The sequence below is a fragment of the Ambystoma mexicanum genome, chromosome 11 (genome assembly GCF_040938575.1).
Source record: "Ambystoma mexicanum isolate Mex_15411 chromosome 11, UKY_AmexF1_1, whole genome shotgun sequence".
Classification (NCBI taxonomy): domain Eukaryota; kingdom Metazoa; phylum Chordata; class Amphibia; order Caudata; family Ambystomatidae; genus Ambystoma; species Ambystoma mexicanum.
Window position 1 is genome coordinate 231,902,274 of NC_090934.1, and position 22,127 is coordinate 231,924,400.

General features: G+C 44.9%; 1 protein-coding gene across 5 annotated transcripts in view; it reads right to left on the reverse strand.

The window, feature by feature from the left end:
- Positions 1-22,127, reverse strand: part of LOC138503311 (uncharacterized) — a 391,310-nt gene that overhangs the window by 248,199 nt on the left and 120,984 nt on the right. For all 5 annotated transcript variants that reach the window (XM_069622930.1, XM_069622932.1, XM_069622931.1 and 2 more), the window contains exon 2: positions 7,420-7,939. In XM_069622930.1, the coding sequence (XP_069479031.1) occupies positions 7,420-7,908 (489 nt within the window). In that variant the 5' untranslated portion in view covers positions 7,909-7,939. The remainder of the gene's footprint in view (positions 1-7,419; positions 7,940-22,127) is intronic.

Below are 22,127 nucleotides of genomic sequence, written 5' to 3' on the forward strand. Positions count from 1 at the left end.
AACAAACGGAAAGAATGGTATTGGGCCACACTTTAATTCTGATGGTGCCACATGCTATAGACGTTCTATTAAATAGGACGCAGACGCAACACCTCACCTTAGCTAGACTGACAAGATATGAGCTCATCTTGTTTGCACCCCACATCCAAATTATGAGGTGTAGCGCATTGAATCCTGCAGAATTAATGCCACTGCCCATAGCAGAAATTGGTGACAACGAATCACCACCCCATGATTGTTTAATGATCACTGAAGAAGAAACAAAGGGAAGGATTGATTTGAGCGATATCCCACAAAAAGAGCCAGATGGGGAGTTATTTTGCGATGGCTCTTGTTTTAAATTACCTGATGGCACATCAACGGCTGCATATGCAATTACTACCCTAAAGAGAGTTGTAGAGAGCAGAAGGATCCCCTACAATTCGGCACAAGCCGCAGAAATAATAGCACTGACCCGAGCCTGTGAACTCTCTGAGAATCTGAACGTAAATATTTATACTGACAGCCAGTACGCCTTTGGCGTGGTTCACAATTTTGGCCGACTTTGGGCTGAGAGGGGTTTCTTGACATCACATGGAGCCAGGATTCAGCATGACCCTTTGATTGTGAGGTTGTTGTCTTCGCTCACGTTTCCAAAGCGCCTAGCTATAGTGAAGTGCGAGGTGCATAAGAAAGTAACATGCAGAGTGGGAGAGGGAAACGCGTTTGCAGACAGGATTGCGAAGCAAACAGCCACAGATTTGGGGAATAAAATGATGACAGTACAGACTGAGGAAGTACCTTGTATGATAGAGAATGGAGTTGCCACAGTCAAAGAAATGCAGGCTGAGGCCATGACCAAAGAGATTCAGGGGTGGGCTCTGCTGAGTTAGATTTGGAAGGATGTTGGGTGGACAAGGAAACAAAGAACTGGATGTTGCCAAATTGTTATGTAACTGCAATGGTCATAATGGCGCAGAGCCCTACCCACATTTGCGCAAAGAAAATGGTACAGCATTTATCCACAGTATGGAAGAATGAGCACATAAAAAAGAATGCAGAAAGGCTAGTGCAGAATTGTATCACGTGCCTGCAACACAATGTAGGGAAGGGAACTGTGACTCCAGCAGGTAGTTTCGGCCCACCCTCTATGCCGTTTGAGGTGGTCCATTTTGATTTCATAGAAATGGAAAGGTGCCAGAACTACAAGTACGTGTTAGTGGTAATCTGTGCATTCAGCAAGTGGGTGGAGGCATATCCTTTAAAAGACTGTACTGCCATGTCCACAGCAAAAGTAATGCTGAAGGAGTATTTCTACCGGTTTGGGTTGCCCCGTGTCCTGTGGTCAGACAACGGCCCCCACTTTGTGGGCGCAGTAGTGCTACAGATCTGTGCAGGGCTGCAAATAGAGAAGCGATTCCACAGTTCAAGGCATCCCAGTTCTGCCGGGCTTGTGGAGAGACACAACGGAATCCTGAAGTCAAAGATAGCGAAAATTTGCGCTGGGAGCAAGTTGAGTTGGGAGGATGCATTACCCCTAGCGCTGTTGTGTATGCACACGTCTGTGCAGGTGAAGACTGGGCTCTCCCCCTATGAGATTATAATGGGGAGACCAGCAAATGTATGGTGCGCCCCGCAGCCCAAAAGATTATGTGAGGTCGAGCATCCTATGTTAAGCACTTACTGTGGACTTTTAATACAAAAGTTGTGTTTGATTCATCAGCAGGTGCAAGAGGCGTTGCCGATGCGATATACAGGACCAGGGCATTCACTGGAGCCTGGGAGCTGGGTGTTAATCAAAAACTTTGAACGGAAGACAGCATTAGCACCCAGGTGGCGCGGCCCTTATTAAGTACTTTTGGCAACACAGACGGCCATCCGAGTGGACGGACAGAAGGCATGGATCCATGCGACACATGCCAAAAGATTCCCAGGACTGCTGACAACTTCCGATGACCAGAGAAAGGAAACGGTCTCGGAAACGAAAGAAACTGTTGCCAGTCCAGTGCCACAGCATCAGCCTGAACGAGAAGTGAAAGTTGAAACAAAGCGCAAACGAGAAGTGAAATTCGAAGCAGAGTCTGAGGAGGCTGCCAGTAAGGGGGAAGGGCGGAAAGTGCCTCAACGTTGATTAGCAGAAACAACATCACTGCCGAGCGGCACAAATCCTGCATTGCAAACACGAGCAGAAACAACGCGTGCACCCCTTTGGCGCCCACCAGTCCTCGCAAATGCACCAAAGCCAGAGAAAGAAACTACATCATTGCCACGACGCCCATCATTGTCCATCATTGTGCCTCAGGCTGACACTGAGCCTGATACTGGAAATGCAACGGCACTATTCACGGATCATACAATAGCAAGAGTGAATCGATATAATCTGCGGCCTCGACAGGCAAAGTGATCCACAGATCTTTGGTGCTTTTCTTTTTGGCCTTTGGACAGAGTAGGAACCAGGGGCGTAGAGGAGAGAAGTGTGAGAATTGTGCAAGACGGACAATTCAAGACTCACGGCTCCTCGGTGCGCTTATAAAAGTACATGTGTCAGGAGCCAGAGCAGGACAAGCTGGATGCACATAAGTACTAAGGCTGATAGAGTACATGTGTCCTAAACCAGAGTGGGACAAGCTGGATGCACATAGTACTCGATCAATAAAGAACTGTTCAAAAATCGTCTGAGCAGTGGGAGAAAGAACAACTAATCTTGCTCGGGAGTGGATAAATGATCCAGGCTGTGAAAAGGCTGGCAGAATTGAACTGTGACATTTTTCGTTGAACTTTTCTGGCATCAAGAACGTAAAACATTCACGACGAACTTCGCCAGCAAGAAGAAGGACGATGAAGAACAAGTCAAGACTGGTTTCAGCCTCCTCCTGCACCCCTGCTGAAAAGATAATAGATTTAGAGACTGTAAATTTAGGGAAAAAGCATGGTAAAAGGAATAAGGTACTGATTTGGACATTGGTCCTATGTTTCTTAAGTATGATAGTACCAACAATAACAGCTATTACACTATGGTTCCTGGAGTACGTACACCCATTAGAAACACTTTTGCCAAAAGCAGCTACTGAAAGCCCGGTTCATGTAATCACTAGTACTTTGCCCCCAATGGAAGAGAGACATAGAGAAGGATACGGCAACAATACATTGGTGCTCATCATGAACATGACCCATGCAGTGTTAAAGAAAAAAAGATTGCTGGGTTTGCGCCCATTTACCACAGCACGGTGGGAAAGGGATAGGCTGGTACGCACAACCATTGCCATTGATTTATTCCTGTGAAGTAACGTTAAGTGCAATGTTCTTTGGGAAATGGAACAAGAGCAATACGGGTCAGCTAGATGAGACCAATATGAATGAATTTGAGGAAGTAATCATGAGACCTGTGGGTTGTTCCATATTCCAAAAAGCTCGCGTTTTTGCACTAGAACCCGTGAGAAAGAATACACGAAAAATAACAAGACTAGATAGATTACATAGGCAGAATAGACCAACCCCGCCAGCAGAAAGAACATCAGTAATGACATTTCGGATGAGGGATGAATGGAACAAAGATGCTGTGCCCCCTGCCTATACAGTGGATCACAGCCCCAAAACTGCTCCCCTATGTCTACAGAAAAAGGGTTCCTATAAAGTAGGAACGTTTAGCAACTGCCTGAACACAGTGGTTTTAAAACATGAAATAGAACCCGTGTACGTGGGAGACCCGGTTTATTTTATATGTGGACAAAAAGCATATCCATGGTTACCTAGGAACTGGGGAGGTACATGCTACCTAGGTCTACTGTTTCCAGGAGTGTTCCTCTTGGAAACAGCAGAAGTAGCCAGACTAACAAAAGGTAGAACTCGAAGGAGTAGTGAGGATGGAATGATAGCAATGGATATAGCCAAATCATTTATACCGTTCTTGTCCCAAATAGAAAATTCTTACAATATAAGAAAACTGTCTGGAATATTACAAAAAACAATAGATTCCACAACGATATTTTATTGAATATGATGTTAGAAGAAAAAGGAATAAGACTGATGGCACTCCAAAACAGGATGGCTCTCGATATAATATTAGTTGATCGTGGGACAGTTTGCAAGCTCGTAAAAACTGCATGCTGTGTGTATATAGATGACTACTCCCCTACGATATTTAAAGCGATCCGGAAATTACATATCATAAGTTCCACACTCTCTACTGAAGCAGGGGGTTGGGGGATAGAATCCTGGTTATGGGGCTTATTGCGGTCTTGGGGATGGAAGTTAATTTTGATACTAATGATGGTACTCGGAGTATTCATAACATGCTGCTGTTGCATACAATGCTTACCAATAATATGCACTGAAATAACTGATGGATGTACTAAGGGATGTATGCACATGGTGTTGAGAGTAAAACAAACACATGGCCGGAATAACAGAGACACTGAGGAAACAAAAATAGTAAAACAATTCATGGCGATAGATATTAATGATGGAGATGATTTAGATATAGATACCCCAGACTCCTCCTCAGAAGAGGAGGATACAATAAATAAATAAGACGTCTGGCACACGGCCAAAAGGAGGGTTTGTCAATCTGGAAAAATGAATACCCTTCATTTGAATGATAGACGTAACTTGATGGCCCTGGGCCAACCGTCTTATGCACCAAATTATAGAAATATAATTTGCTATGCTTGACCGACGAGCGGCCATTTTAAATGTAGCAAGAATCGCCATTTTGTTTGTTAACCATTGCTCATTGCTTTCTGTCTAAAAACTGCTTTGCAGCTTGCAATTCTTGCGGATTCTGCTTACTCTGCTCAACTGTTAACATTGTTGTCTGAATATGAAAGGACAAGGTCGCGGGACTGAAGAGTTTGCTGAAACTCCTCATGAGTAGCCCACAGAGGAATGCCCACGCTCCCTCTCTGTAGCCTTGGGAGGAAGCTGCAGGGCATTTAATCACTTCACAGCTGCCAGCCAGTCTCGTACGATGGTAGAATATGTTAGAATAATACAGTTAAAGGCTTGAATTATGCTTCTCTTACGGCCCCCCTTCGCAAAACACTTTAGAACGTGTCGGCTCCCAGGACACGAATAGTAACTCATAGATAGCAAAGCTTGGAATGTGGCTTTTCCCCCGTGTACAGATTGCTTCCAAGAACAGAACCACCGTGTTCTAAAAGATGCCTCCGCACTTTCTAAATTGCACATTGTTACTAGAATAGACATCGAAAGCATTATAATCGTCATACTCGTCGGATATGTCCATCGTCATCCCAAGTTCAAAGGAACTTAATACAGAGGGGTGTTGAACATGACTTTGCTGATTGTATGATATGCATTTTGTATATATGTAATTGATGTACGTAATTCGCTCTCTTGCGTCCCTCGAGGTCTAGGAAACTCACGTCGCGGGGCGTGAGATCAGAATTGGCCAATTGATACTATCTTTTGCTTGCAATAAACCCTAGCATTGGGAATTTGAAACCTCGTGTCTGGCGCATCTTTTCCTGTATGGTCATTGCCTTGTTTCCATAGCACGAGGGACCCCTAGGGGCCCCTTTCATTCCTGCCTATTTGTTCCCTCCCTCTATCTGCTGCCTTTAAATCGATGCATCCCTCCCTCCAGGTCCTTCCGAGCAGTCTATCCTTTTAATTGTATCCATATCATTGTGCCCCATAATAATATGTTAAAATGATGCATTTGAATTATATTTTCTGAGGAAAAGTGGGTAAAAAGCCACAGTTTACAATTGGTTTTGTAGACTAACAGATTAAAAACTCAAATAGATACCAGATCACCAAAAGTGCAAATAAGCATTTTCAAACACATGTTCATGATGCCTTCGACCACAATAGATGCCATTAATCTGCTAGTGTAAAAAAAAAAGATTTGTTTTTGCTTGCAGTGCCCATATATGCAACTATCCCCAAATGAGAACATGTTCATGTTTGCTTTGCCCATAATGATACTGTAAGAAAATGTTTCCATGCTGGCAGCACCAACATAGACACATTTCCCAGGTAAGACCACTAGTCGTGCCGGAGTGTACATATATAGAAAAAATGCTCTGAGAAAACATGTCCATACTGTCTGCACAAATGTAGGCCAATATTCCCACGTAAGAAAAAATGGCAATACAAATATTAAGCACCCGCAGAATCTCCTGTTCCCAATCCCAACGCCCCCCAATCAGTGGCTCTTCTTCCCCTCTGCCTGCATGCATACATATTACCACACACGCCCATATAATATAGCATGCACACTGCGCTAACGTGCGCACCCATATGCAACTATATACACACTTCACTCTCATTCACATGCACACATTCCCACATGCACTAACAAACCACCCAGCGCATATATGCATGCATGCATAAAAACATACATACACAACGTTTTTTTTCATACCTTTGATGCCTCTGCTCTTTCACAGCTCGGGACTCCTCCCATTGCCACAAACACTGCTCTGGATGTTCCCCTGACTTCTACACACTCTGGAGACAAGAACTAAAAACAAAGTAGGAGGTGACGACTAAACGCATCGCTCTTCCTGGTTACTGACAAGTGTGGTTGAGCCAGAACACCACCAACTGAACACCCCAAACCCTTTGAATGCATGGGTATGCACAGGACGATCCCATTCACATGTTTGGGCCTGTTAGCAAAACACCCCTTTTTTGCATGGGCCATTGCCTGTGGGGTACTGTAATCCTAAAGAAACCATGAAAACCTAACAGAAAAACCAGCCCTAGAAAGCATCCTCGGCTGCTTTCTGCAGTTCAAGGTACGCTCGTATATTCATTTGCCTCGCTTGACTCCTCCATAATGGTTGGCGGGTCTGTGCCTGGTCGGCCATTATGGACGAGCCACCACTGGAGATGAGAGGAATAGCTAAGTTCATGTTGTGCAAAGATCCCATCTGCTCCACCCCCCTCAGTGAGCTTTGAGCCTAACATGGGCAGGAGTGACTTAGTGTGAGACAACTAGGGCAACACGCAGAAGAAAACCTCTTGCCACCTGAATGGTAAAGGGGCCCTAGGTACCTGAACTGCGGCTCCTCTGATGTTCCCACTACAACCCCCTATTTTAAAATGTGTCAACATCCCTGAATTGGCATTTTGCAATGTCAAAATGGAGTCCATATTTTAATCTGGCTCAAATAGCGACTCCCATCCCCCTACAACTCCGACATAGCCTCTCGTTTGTCCGTAAGAGCCCTGCATTTGTTTCAGAATGGTGTGAGGGGATGTTGCTATGCATGTGCTTTAACAGAACTTAATATAGTACTTCTTGAATAATACCGATTTGCGTGTGTTCGGGTGTATGTATGTACTGGGTTTTCTATCGTGCAAACATAGCTGTCAAGCAATGGAGAGCTGTACAACAAGGGGGGCCCACTCACCATCCGCCACTACTTGCCTCATCCTCAGCCTCAGACTTATGACAGAATTATTACTTACTCTATGTTGGCTCAGCGCAGCGGTCAAGTCCTGGATACGCTGCTGCTCCAAGTTAGCCTCCTGGTTCTTCCGCCCATGCTCCTTTTGCAGTTTTGCTTCCAGCAATTTCAGCTGCAATCCAACTCTTTGTCTGTCCATCTCTTGTAGCATGAGCCGTTTCCTCCTTCCAAGGTCCCCATCTTCTGCCGGGGAAGAGGGCATCTGTTCAGGAAGAGGTTGGGGACTGCCATCCTTGCTGGAGGCCTGAGGTATTGTGGGCAAGAAGCATGTCTCAGTAATCTGATCTTCGATATCTGGGTGATGCCCCTCCGCTCTTTGATACTCAACGCATTCAGAAGGTACCTCAGGCCCACCTCCCTCGGACTTCACCTCAGCGTTTATCAGGACTTTATCCATTCTGGATGATGTGGTTCTCTGACACACGACATTCCACATTGTACATAGGCTTTTTAGAGGGATGGCCATCTGCTTCACTGGCAGGGAATACATTTCAATATTGGAGCTTTTGCACCAGATGTCACTATTAAAAATAAAGTGTATAGTATTAAAATCGTATTAGGAACTCTGATGCAACTCTAGCCCTCTTTTGAACTTCATACTCCTACTAAGCACTCAACTGCATATCCTTTGTATCAACAAAAACCCATTCCATGATAAAAAAAGTATGTTACCTTTAACAAACATTCTGCAGCTTGATATTTTAAAAAGTCTGATTAAATAAGTCACAATCGCACTGCGCATTCAAATCTGTAATTTATTCCAAAGCTGACACGTGTTTCGACCACACGGTCTATCTCTAGGCGTTCACAGAGTTATTGTGCCAAAAAAATATATAACATATGGGTACACAATGAACATATTGCACAACATCAACATACATGGCACAAACATCAGGAACAGGTGGTTTAGAGGAGTCCAAAGACATAACATGTTAATACAAAAATGCAAAGTTTACAAAGCAAATCAAATATCAGACGGGGCGGAAAAAGCCACGCAAACCACAAGCCGAGATTTGTAAAAACACATAATTGCCATGTATTACCAAGCGCCCGTCAGCATAAACACAGACCAACAAAGTAAATAAACCAATTAGATAAGTAAAACACGAAATAAATAATTTTGCCGATAATACAAAATGAATAAGCCCAGAAAGAGAGATATCAAACAATGGAAAAAAGAATAAGAAATTTTGGAAATGCAATTACATTGATGTTTTTTTTGCATTTCACCTCAGTCTAATACCAATAATACCAATAATCCTCACCTATTACACAATATTAAACAGTCTGTGTGATAAGGTTTAAGTTACTTACCTGTAAGTATTGTTCTCTAGCATGGGTCTGGCATGGATTCACATGCTCATGAATATTCCCCATCGTCAGGCTGGGAATCCTCGGTAAAACAAAAAACTGTTTCACTTTCACTTACAAAACTGTATTTCATCTCTAAACCAATCAATGACAGTGCTCTCCATAAGCCCCTCCTCTGGCTGCCATCTTCAGATTTGGTAAGCACGTAAAGTGGCAGTATGACCAAGAAGAGCCACAGAGGGGACAGAGGGAGGGTTTGCATGCAAATCCATGCCAGACCCATGCTGGAGAACAACAGGTAAGTAACTTAAACCTTCTCCAGCATGGGGTCTGGCATGGATTCACATGCTCATGAATAACGAATACATAGCAGTACAACATTACACAACCATGGGAGGTGGCAAGGATCAACAGAAGCAATTAATGATTTCCTCCGGAACAGTCTCACCTCAAGCGGACAGGTTACGTAGCACTGCTTGGCCAACTTTGGCCTCCTCCATGGAATCCCCGTCGACGCAGTAGAACTTCGTGAAGGTGTGCGTGGACCTCCATGTAGCAGCCCTGCAGATGTCCAGAAGGGGCACACCAGACAGGAACGCCGTCATCGCAGCGATCGCACTGGCGGAGTGTGCTCTCGGACGGCCGGGCAGCGGTCCGTATGGCAACCGATGACAGTGCGTGATGCAGCCAGACACCCACCTTGAAATGCAAGCCTTGGACAAGGGATTCCCATGGTTCACAGGACCAAAGTTCACAAACAGCTGTGATCGTCTTCCGAAAACTGTTTGTGCGTGTCACGTAGAACTTCAGGGCACGAGTCATGTCCAGCGAATTCAGGCCCTTTTTGCCGGTGACAAAGGTTTCGGGAAAAAACAGTTAACACCAAAGACTCGTTGAGGTGGAATTCTGACAGAACCTTTGGCATGAAAGAGGAGTGCGTATGTAGCACCACCCTCGATTAGTGGACATTCAGTTATGGTTGCTTACAGGATAGGGCCGGGATCTCACCTACCCTGCGGGCTGAGGTGAAGGCCACAAGGAAATCTGTTTTCCACTAGAGGAACTTGAGAGGGGCCTGATGCATAGGCTCGAAGGAAGCCCCCATGAGCCTCGGCAGAACCATGTTGAGTTCCCACGCCGGGACAGGAGCCTTCACCGGTGGGAAAGATAAAAAAAAAGTCCTTTGAGAAATTCTTTGACGAGTCCATGGGACCAAAGTGAAGATCTTCCTGGAGACCTGGTGTAGCGGGAGATAGCCGCCACATGTACCTTGAAAGAGGCGTGTGCCAGTCCAGCCTTGGTCAAGGATAGCAAGTACGGAAGGATCTGCCGGGCAGTGACCCTCAGAGGGATAATCTTCGGAGACCGGCACCACGTAGCGAAACTCTTCCACTTGTGACCATAGCACTTCAAAGTTGACGACGCCCTGGACTTGGCGAGGACCCCCCTGCAGTTTGCAGGCAACTCATATCCTCCAAACTCTATGGCTGCAGGAGCCCAACCCTCAGGTTCAGCGATCCTAGGTTGTGATGGATTGCGCCTCCTTCTCTGGTGAGAAGTTCCAGAACCACTGGCCCATTGACCGGAGGCAACGCTGACAGGCTGAGAAGGTCCAGATACCAAATCTGCCTCGGCCACACCGGGGCAATGAGCATCATTTTGCGTGGACACTGAGTGTGTTGATCACTTGTAACAGGAGAGGGAACGGTGGGAAAGCGTACAGGAACAGTCCTTCCCACAGGAAGGAGAACGCGTCCCCCAGGCTCCTCGGTTGGTGGAACGTGATGTCAAACTTCTGGCACTTGGATTTTGCCGCCGTCGCAAACAGATACATCTGGGGCTTGCTCCACTTGACAAACAGGCGGCCCACCTGATCCTGACGAAGCTCCCAATCATGGCAGGAGGGCAGCTGCCTGCTGAGGGAGTCTGCAAGGGTGTTCTTGACTCCCGCCAGGTGGAGAGGGACGAGGAACATCCCCTGTCCGACGGCTGAGCACTGCAAGTCCTGCGCTTCTTTGCAGAGCGCTGGGGAACGATTGCCCCCCTACTTACAGATGTAAAACATGGTGGTGGTGGTGTTGTCCGTAAAGATCCTCACCACCTTGCCTTTCAGAGACGGGAGGAACGACTTGATGGCCCAGAACACTGCCCGTAGCTCCAGGATGTTGATATGAAGATCCTTTTCCTAAAGGCAGCCACAGGCCTGTGGTGTGCAAATATCTGATGTGCGCTCCCCATCCCCCCAGGGAGGCATTCGTGGTGACGGTCTCCTGGTATGGCAGGCTTTGAAATCCCGTGCCTTGGGCGATGTTGGAGCAGACGCCCCATCATACTATCGGCCAACGGAACGCATTGTTGAGAGAGATCTTTTTCTGTGAAGCTTCCCGATACCTGTATCCAGCTGGCATCCAGGAATCCCTGAAGGGGTCGACATTTGCAACCTGCAGAGCCAGACGAGGTAGATGCAGGACAACATCATTCCCAGTAACGACTTGATGGCCCGCACTTTGGCCGTCTTCGTCGACGACAGCCGCTGCACTTTTCCCAGAATGGCTGCTATCCTCTCCTCCGAGGGCGACGCCAGGCAAGACACCGTATTGAGTTTAGCGCCTAGGAACAGCACGTTCTGTGATGGGGATAAGCAGAACTTTGGATAGTTGACAGAGAATCTCATATCCGTTAGTAGCCGGACGGTTGCCTCCGTGTGTCAGTCGGCCAGCTCCCACAAGCGGGCACGAATCAGCCAGTCTAGGTATGGGTATACGTGTATGCCCTGTAGACATAGATGGGAGGCAACTGGTGCCAGGCATTTCGTGAATGCTCTGGTGGCCCACTTCAAGCCGAAAGGTAGGGCCTTGAACTGGTAGTGCTGTCCCTGCACCACAAAAGCATAGAAAGTTTTGGTGTTTCTTGTGAATGGGGACGTGGAAGTAGGCGTCCTACAGGTCCAACGACGTCAAGAAGTCTCCTCTTTCCAGTTGGCCGAGCATGTGTTGCAACGTGACCATCCTGAATTTTTTTTACTTTAGGTATTTGTTCAGACGTCGTAAGTCTAGGATAGGCCTCCATCCCCCCGTCTTCTTTCTGACCAGAATGTATCGGGAATAGACTACAGAGCCATTGGGGAACTTGCTCTATTGCCCCTTTTCGCAGCATGGCCCGTACCTCTTCCAGGAGCTAAGGGGTGTGCTGCTCCTGATGGATAACCGGAGGGATCAGCGGACACCTGCGTTGAAACTCCAGGGTGTGTCCTTGGGCAAAAGCATCCAGCACCCATCTGTTGGTGGTGATCTTTCTCCACTCGCTGATGAACCTCGTCAGCTGGCCTCCCACAGGGGTGCACGAGTGGGGGCCCGACGTCCCAGTCGGTTTTGGCTTGCCTTGGCGCCGACGTCCTGCCCTGCTAGCACCGCTGTCCTCTACTGCCATAGGCTGGGAACGTCCTTTGTAGACTTCCTGCTTTGTGGATCTAGAAGGTTGTAGGTACGATGCAGAGAAACCTTTTGAAGACCTGTTCGACTTTCCCCAGGATGAACGAAAAGAAGACCGGTGCTGCTGGAGAGTGCCCATGGAATGGGCCGCCTCTGTATCCGTTTTGATGGCCTGGAAGGACTCGTCGATGACCTTCTCGAATAGATTCTCTCTGACGAAGGGCATGTCAAGCCTGAACTTCCTGATAGAAATTGGTGGCTTTCATACAACCTTGGCGACGCAGGCAGACACCGTTCTCCATTTGCCAGAACCCTGTGTCAGCGACGTCCAATGCCACTGTGATGGCGTGATCAGACGCCACTTCCCCTTCCTGGAAGAGAGCGATTGCCACCATCTTCTTATCATCGTGGAAGAACTCTAGAATCAAGCTCAGCTTGTACCACAACTCCCTGTCTTACCTGGCAATCCTTGCCAGTGCTTTGGCCGCCTTGGGAGTGGACACCGCTGTGTAAATCACCACCTTCCTCATGGCGTCCATGCTTTTCTCCCCTCACTGTCGGGAGGGACCAAAGACAATGAGGACGGGTTTGCCGACAGTTTCCTCGCATCAGCCTATACCACTGAATCCGGCGATGGATGCGACCTCGGGCACTTTGGTGCGGAGTCCGGCACCCTATATTTCTTATCCAGCCTATCCCGTTTGACTGGAGCCATGCAAGGGTTCTTCATGAGAGCCAGGCCCTCTTCCCAAACATCGTCCAGAAGGGGCACCACCATGATAGTCTTTCTCTTGGCCTCGTGTCTCTGGTACAAGAAGCCCTCCCTTCTTGGTTTCCTCAGGCACCAGCTGGAATAGCTCAGAGGCTCTGGAGATCATCCGGTGGGGACATCCTATGTGGAGCATCCAATTGTGGAGATTCACCGTCCGCTGTGACGATATCCTCATCACCATCAGTCATTGTGCCCGTATCCGTCCCCGTCCCTGTGTCTGCTGGGGGAGAAGGGACCCGACGTGGTGGCGGAGGTTGAAATGGGGGTGTCGGATGATGTGTCCTCTTCTTCAATGGTGACTAATCGGGGACCACAGGTACCGGAGCCAGAGGCATCCTCCTCTGGATCTCCGACACCAAGGTGTGTAGAGTCAATAGAATATCCAATTAAATGTCACTCGGCTGAGAAGGCACAACAGGAACACTAGGCCCTGCACCGTTGTCGTCCTATTCTTCAACGCACTCGTGTATAGTTTGTAAGGACTCCTGATCCTTGTTGTCCGTGGATGAGACCTCCATGTCTGGGTGATGGCCTGGAAGGGCATCTTTATGGCCTCCTTGCCCCCTGCTTTTCCCACCCCTGGGGGTCTTGAACTGGTTTCACCATTTCTGGCATGCCTGCAGACTTTGCCAAAGTCACTGTGGCTGTGTCGTGCCACAGTAGTAGGGACAATTTCTGAGCCGTGGGAGCTATCCTTGCAGGATCAGTGCTCTTAGCTGTCGTGGCAGTAGCAGTCGTCGACTGAGTCGCCAACGATGTCTTAGTCTGTGCAGGTTGAGCCTGCTTGGGCTGTTCAGCCTTCTTCTCCTCCGTGCGTGGCTTATCAGATTTCTCACGTAGTTTAGCCGGGGTAGCTGACTTCCTCTTCGAAGAGGAGCTTGACTGTTGGCTAGCAATGGAGGCGGAAGGTGATGCTGATCACGCCCTTCCCACCTTGGGACCCGCTTCCACAGTGAATCCGGTGGACTTGGACTGGCGGTTCTTGGCCTTATCTTGTGCCCCCATGGATGAGATGCCCTCAAAGAAGACCGCTCCTCGAACTGGCCGGTCCTGGGTGAGGCATGACCCTGCGTGGGTCAGAGGGCTTGCCGTTAAGCCATGCCACCAACCTCTACTATGCCTGTCCTTCGTCGTTTTCTTGGAGAAACTGAGGCATATCTCATACTCTTACTTCCTTGTGGTCCGGGTGCAGGCAGTAGAGGCATTGCGGGTGCTTGTCCTCCACAAACACGTTCCGAAGCCCGTACTTTGGTGCAGGGCCTGAAGAGGGACCTTCCCTCCTTCTCCGTCATGGTCAGAGGGCGCGAAGTAGGCCCGAAGGCCTTGTAGAATCTTTCAACGATTTTTGCCCTTGAGCGGTCTGGAACTTCACCGACAACAGATCCCTGCTGTCGGCAGATGAAGAAAAGAGCACACAGGGTTCTTCGAAACAAAAATAGAACTTTTCCCATCAAAAACATGAAAAAACGTCCAAATAGCTCAGAGAGTAAATTCGAGGCCTCCCAACACTGAAGCATGCGGTAAATATCTGAAGATGGCTGCCAGAGGAGGGGCTTACGGAGAGGACTGTCAATGCAGAATGACTCAGAGGACAGTCATTGGTTTAGAGGAGAAATACAGTTTTTTAAGTGAAAGTGAAACTGTTTTTTCTTTTACCGACGATTCCCAGCATGACGACAGGGAATATTCATGAGCATGTGAATCCATGCCAGACCCCAAGCTGGAGAATAATACAAACTGTTAAGATATTTATTTAGGTAACATCCGAGCCAAGTGTGGAACATTTCACATGCTAACCCATGCTTAGGACAAGTGCCCCCATAGACTCCATGCTATGACAACGTGGGGAATGTATTTCCAACCTGTGATGGCCAACTGACCTGAATGAAATAACATAGGCCAGAGCAGACACTTATACAGCTGGAGTCACTGCATGCTCCAATTACAGCCTCCTAGCTACATGTGCAGGCATGATATATCAATGTGATCTTATACCCTTGCCCACGGTAACTCCATACCTGAACCAATAAATGCTGGCAACACCCAAAAGCATGGGTGGACAGAAGCCAACGAAAACAAAGAAAAGGACTATAATTAGTTGCTCATGATATATGCACCCATGACCTAAGGCTAACCCTGAATTCACCTGTCTGCATGCCCACACAACATACTTGCAGCGAACCGAAGTTATAGGACCGACAGTGCGGAGAATTGAATAATAGTAAGCTGCCAAGAGAACATAAGCCACAATTACAAACTAACTCAGCACTAGTTATGAAAAGCATCTAATCTGCCGAATTCAGAAGTCCTGCATATGTCCTACATCGTTTGAGCCGCTCATACTGCTGCGAGTCTAGTCAGCATGTTCTGTGAATCTTAATTTAGAGCTGAGAACGACATCCGTAACCGGAAGCTACTAACTGTGCAAACCTGATCGCCATTTTGGCATGGACTCTGTTGCAATGAATAAGGGCCTAGTTGGATACCATACCTATACTTAACATAGACCAACATCCCGTAAATGTTAACATAAGACACGGTATGACTGGCACACATACTAATGATTATTGAAATGTTGGGTGATGGATTAACCCGAAACTCAACTATTTTCATGATGCGAAACATAACTTGATCCTGCACTAATTTAATGCGGGCCAGTGAGTGGGCACAAGAGTGCTCAACCAATGTGGAGAATAACCACCACCTGCATACATGCTGTCAATTAAGTAAACTAATATCAGAAATAATAAGTGCGTGGGGGGCGTGGCTAACGCCCCAACAAGATGGACGTGTAGTCCGTTATATCGCTCAAAGGTGCTTCGATCATATTGCAATTCTGTCATCATAAAATAATACTGTTGGGTTGAAACACCCTCCAGAGATATAATTACCTGCCTGTGTGTGCTGGTTTGTGGTGACATCTGACAGAGCAGCTCTTTTTGTTCCTGTAAGCCGTGCCAGCTGAGGAAATCGTGGGCTGAGCACCTGCATTTTAAACCTTTTCATTTAGAAACTGAGGTCTCTAACTTAGAGGATAGGAATAGGAGGGACATCATTAGAATGTCTGGTGTTCCAGAAAACTCAGAACAAAATAATACCATTAAATTCCTGACTGATTGGATTCCTAAAATACTGACTATCTTCTTCTCTCCCCCTCTGGAGTTCCAAAGGGTGCAAAGAAGTAGACCACGCTTTACCACAAACAGCGCTTCACCAAAGGCAGCTCATTGCCTGTGTATTGCCACACAAACAAGCTAGGCAGATTCTCTCAGCTGCAAAAAAGTTGCAATCCCTAACCTTTCAAGGCAATAAAATATTCTTCTACTTAGACTTTTCCAGAGCTACTCAGGATAAAAGAAAACTATTTCTGGACATGAGACCTGCATTAAAAAAATCTAAACATCAAATACGGCCTACTGGAACCAGTTAGAATGATTAGGAGTCACCAAAGAATACCAAGACACAAATGAATTACAAGCTCTTATTAAAGCCCTCCAATCTTCAGAGATGGACATCTCGCCACCCACTGCATCTTCAGCGGCTTTGTGTTCTGATGCGTCACTATCTCTTCAAGCTCATAACTTATCTTCGCGTAACAAGTATAAAACCGGGAAATCTCACTTTTCTAGGAATAGATTGGAAAATATTTATTCTTCAAGTTCAATACCTCTTACAAGCACAGATACAAATCTAGATCTCCTATTAAACATATTGACCCGGTGGAAGAGATTCCAACTAATTGACTATTGTTCTTCAGTCCTTAACTTGCTAATATTGCTTTTTCTCCTTTAGTAATTCTGTTGATTATCCGACTACCTAATACTGAATCGCTACATTTGAGCTAATGGGTCTTCCGAAGACTCTCTTGTTTTCCCTGATGGCAGCCCCAATTGGATTTTTCCATTTAGCTACGTTTTTAGTCACTAATAATAATATTTTTTATCTTTATTTGCAATGTTGTATTCCCTTCCCTTCTGTGTTTATCCTTCATTGTAGTTTTTGTTATTGCATTCTGGAATCTCTCCAGCACGATGTTTTACACTTCCATTCGCTAATGTTCCTTTTCAAACATTCTTCGTTACTCAATCTATTTCACTTCAGATATTACCTTAATTACCATGTACCCTATTCTGTACTGTTATGAGTATCAAGGTATTGTCATGGAGTGTTAAAGGTCTTAATAATCCTATCAAAAGACAAATAGTCTATAGTTAGAAAAACAATCCAGATGTACGCATTCAAGAAACCCATTTAGAATATATTGAAGAAGATAATAAGCTGATCAAATTATAGGTAAAGCATGCATTTTTTGCACCGGCAATAGATAAAAGGGGAGAAGTTACTATACTCATTCATAAGAAAACTTGTTTTCAATTTCTTGATCAACAACACGACCCTTCCGGGTGATGGTAAATCATTGACGCCAATATCAAGAAGATTATGGTTACTATCCTTGATATTTATGGTCCCAATGCTCTAGATCCATCCTATTGGAACAATTTAAAACATGTTCTCTTTAACAAGAATTAGGATTGACTCATTATTTGTGGGGACTGTAATCAAATCTGTGATTTCACCTTGGACCGCAAATCATATTCCAAATTCATAAACTCGAAATCCCACAAACAATTAATCAATTGTATAGAAGACCTCACTCTTGTTGATACTTGGCATTTTTGTCACCGAGATGTTAAAAATTGACCTTTTTCTCCCCCCTTCACAAAACCTTTTCCAGAATGGATCATATATTTGTTAACTCTCCACTTGCTTCCAATATCCTCCATTCTGAAATCGGCCCTTTTGTCATTTTAGACCATGCACCGTTCCTTACTGTCCTGGAAAATGAACCTCAACATTCCCTGGCCTCCCAATTGAGATTCAATTCTTTTCTACTCAATGATCCTGATTTCATCCCACAAATAAATGTTTTCTTTACCGAATTCTTTACTTTTAACAACACCTTGGACACCACAATTCATAATAATTGGGACGTTTTCAGAGCCACGTTATGTGATTTTATTATACAATTTACTTCTTTGAAGAAGTAACAAAATGAACAAAAATACCAAGAGCTTTTATGCTCCAATAAATTATAGAGGATGGAGTCGATAGAATGGACAGAGTGGATAGAATAGATGGAGTGGATGGATTGGATGGAGTGGATGGATTGGATGAAATGGAAGGAATGGATGAAGTGGATGGAACGGATGAAGTGGATGGAACAGATGAAGTGGATGAAGTGGAAGGAATGGATGAAGTGGATGGAACGCATGAAGTGGATGGAACGGACGGAGTGAATGGTTTCTCCATGAAGTGGATGGAACGGACGGAGTGGATGCAATGGTCAGATGGAATGTTGGAAAGGATAGAGTGATGGAACGGATGGCACGGATGGACCGGTGATGCAGATGCGATGGAAGGCGCGGATGCGCCGGATGGTGCAGATGCAACAGATGGTGTGGACGTCACGGGTGATGCGGATGCCACAGACAGCGCAGATGCTATGGATGGTGCGGATGCTGCAGATGGTGCAGAGGATGTGGATGCTGCAGATGCTGCGGACGCTGCGGATGGTGCGGACGCTGCAGATGGTGCGGACGCTGCAGATGGTGCGGACGCTGCAGATGGTGCGGACGCTGCAGATGGTGCGGATGCTGCAGATGGTGTGGACGCTGCAGATGGTGCGGACGCTGCGGATGCTTCGGATGGCATGGATGCTACATATTGTACACTGCGGATGCTGCGGCCAATGCAGATGCTGCGGACGGTACGGATGATGCGTCAGATGGTAGATATCTGTATCTCCTAGATGTGCTATATACCTTTATCCCCATCTTTATCTGTATCACATGTTTACTCCTGTCCATCCATCCTGTCGCTTTATATACGTATGCCGCTATGTACTCCCCCACTGTCCTGCTCTTGTGCCTGGTCCCAGACGTTTTACTGATAACCACCATATCACACTACTATGCTCACTCTCTCCTATACACCATCATTCAACTAGAACACAGCTATACTACGATCAATTCAGCCTAGCTGTTCTCATACTAACATGACGCCACAAACTCATCATCCTAATAAAACACAGCTAGCTGAGCGCATACCGGCTAGTTTAGGCGCCTCCTCAAGCCTAATGCAGCCAGAACTCAGTCTGGGTGTACACCCTCCAGACTGAACACATCCAACTGATTTCATCAGCACCATACCTACTGCTAGGAAGCAGCTATCATGCAACAACCAAACCAGCTGCACACATATCCGGTGTGCCCACACCCCATACGACACTCTCTATCTCTACTGACTTTGAACTGCGGTTCCCGAGGGCGTTCAACCTACCAGCGCTTTGAGGTCATACCAATGATATATAAGGCACTATATAAATGCCAAGTAACATAACATAACATTAAAAACAGCTTATTTCAATAACCCTACAGAAGATTATTTCAAATCCCTCCTTGCAAAACACATAGAATTTAATAATCACAATACTAATAAAGCCTGTTCATCCCTGTTCAGATCTAAAGCAAATTTCTATGGTGGTTCCAATAAATCGGGTAAATTATTTGCTACATATCTTAAAAGGAAGAAAGAAAAATCTATTATAACTTCTATCATTAATCAACATGGGGTTAGGGTACCCAATCCGCAACAAATTAACAATACTTTCTTTGAATTTTAATCTCAACTTTACTCAGCTGATCAAACCATTCTTAATGATGATATTACTAACTATTTCCGCTCTAAGAAAATTATTGATAATCCTGTAGATCTTTTCTTTTTTGATGCCCGCATTTCATTACAGGAAATTCAAAAAGCCATCCTAGACCTTAAAATTGGTAAAGCCCCAGTGCCTGATGGATGCCCTGGTGATTTTTATCACTTTTTTTCTACCTTTCTCTCCCCTAAACTCCTTGAACTTTATAACCATTTTTTTATGTCAGGTTCCAGCTCCGGAACCTTTGGAGAAGCCTTATTAATTCTGTTCCCCAAACTGGATAAAGACCCAGACAAAGACCCTATGTTAGTCAAAAATTATCGTCCCATACCATAATTCAGACTCTAAAATCCTAGCCAAAGTAATTGCTAATCGACTTGATGTTATAATGCACAAATTCATTAATGTAAATCAAACAGGTTTTATCAAAGGAATATATGCCTCATCCAATACTAGGATCTTTTTCAATAATCTTTTGCATGCGCAAAATTCACCTCATCGCATTATCATCCTTGCCTTAGACGCTGAGAAAGCCTTCGACAGAGTTTCATGGCCCTTCCTATTTGAATCCCTTTCATGGCATGGGTGTAGTCCTAATTTTTCCAAACTCATCACACTTTTATATTCTACACCCTCAACTAGAATGTTTATCAATAATACCTTTACCAAACACTTTCCGATATCACATGGAACCAGACAGACCACTTCTGTTTATTTTAGCTCTAGAACCCCTTCTTCAAAGCATCCCCCTTAATAATAGTATTAAAGGCATTGTTATGAAAGATTTCTCTATTAAATGTTCTGCATACGCTGATGATATCTTACTCTACCTTTCAAGCCCGACTACCTCTATACCGGCATTCACGTCTACCATTGATCAATTCACTCGTGTCTCAGGATACAAATTAAATTTTGATGAATCCAAAATCTTACTTCTTACTAATTTGTGTGTCTTATCCAATAATCTCCTTTATGGCATTAAGCGGTGCACTTCTTCTATTAAATACTCAGGGATACATATTGCTAAAGATATTAGATCCACTTAAAGCCTAAATCAGAATGCAATAATGGATAAAATAAGCTCTTCTATCAATCAGTGGTCCCCTTTTATCCTCTCTTGGTGGGGCAGATTAGACTCCATCATAATGACTCTTGGTCCTATCTTCTTGTATTACCTTTCCATGATCCCAGTTTTATTACCAAGCGCCTTCTTTGAAAGAAATTCACAAAATCCTATCCAATTTTATCTTCTGAACCCCAATTTATTAATGCCCCATCTTGGATTATTTTAACATCAAAACATATTACTCCTCTATCCTGTTCACATTTTCTCAGAACCTCCTCATGGCCTACTATTAAAAAACAGACCCTTTTTTATTCCTTCAAACAAGCTTGGTTTTCCTTAATCTCAACCTTAATCTCAACCTCGCCAAGACTCTACAAACGCCTTCTTATGGTTCAACAAATCATCCCCGCTTAAGATTAAACATGATAACTTACTTAAATGTTATTTAAGTAACACACTTGACTTACAACAATGTACCCATACCTTTCTACCTTTAATATCAATACATCTGATTTCAAAACCTATACTACCCTTACTAAGCTAATTGCCAAAGCCATCCCCTATTATTCTCAGAAAGCACCTTCTAAATATATAGAATAAATTGCATGATCCTGCCTTACCAAAGCTTCCCAATTTTACTCCATTCTTAACCAACCCAATGACAACGCTTCTAAACGTACTGTACTATGGGAAGCTGACTGTGATCACCAAATATCAAAAGAAATATGGACTCAAATTGAAAACAATGCTTTCCTACTTCTGGGTAGCTGCAAACCTCACACAATCACATTATTTTACATAGAGCATATTGGACTCTCCACCGAGTAGCCAAAATTACAAACTCTAATCATAATTTTTGTTGGTCTTCTCAATCCCCTACCACTGATTTTACCCACTCAATCTTTTATTGCAAATGTGTCTTTTCCTTCTGGACAGAAGTATGGAATTCTTTACAAAATAGTTTTTCTTTTCAAGAAACATGATCACTGTTCAACGTTATGATTGGTGTATTAGCTAATCTTACCATGTCACCCATTTCCTCTCTTAATTATTTAATTATGGTTTATTTTGCTTTTCACCTTTTTGTGTCCAACTGGAAAAATGCACAGAAACTATCGTAAAATGTATGGTGGAATTCTATATGCTCATACCACAGAATTGAAAAAATGTTTGCACTATCCTCCAGAACGTTGCCTAAATGTCACAACAAATGGAATGCTTTCGATAGCTACCTGACGTAATTTGTACTCTTCATTTATGATAGCATCATCCCCTCCCTTCTCCTTCTTTGTTTCTAAGTTTGTCTTGTTTGTCACCTCCCCTGCTTATATCAATTCATTCAACAGATCTCATTATTAACCTATTGATATATATTATATTTTATATAATATTGTTAATATCTGAAACTATA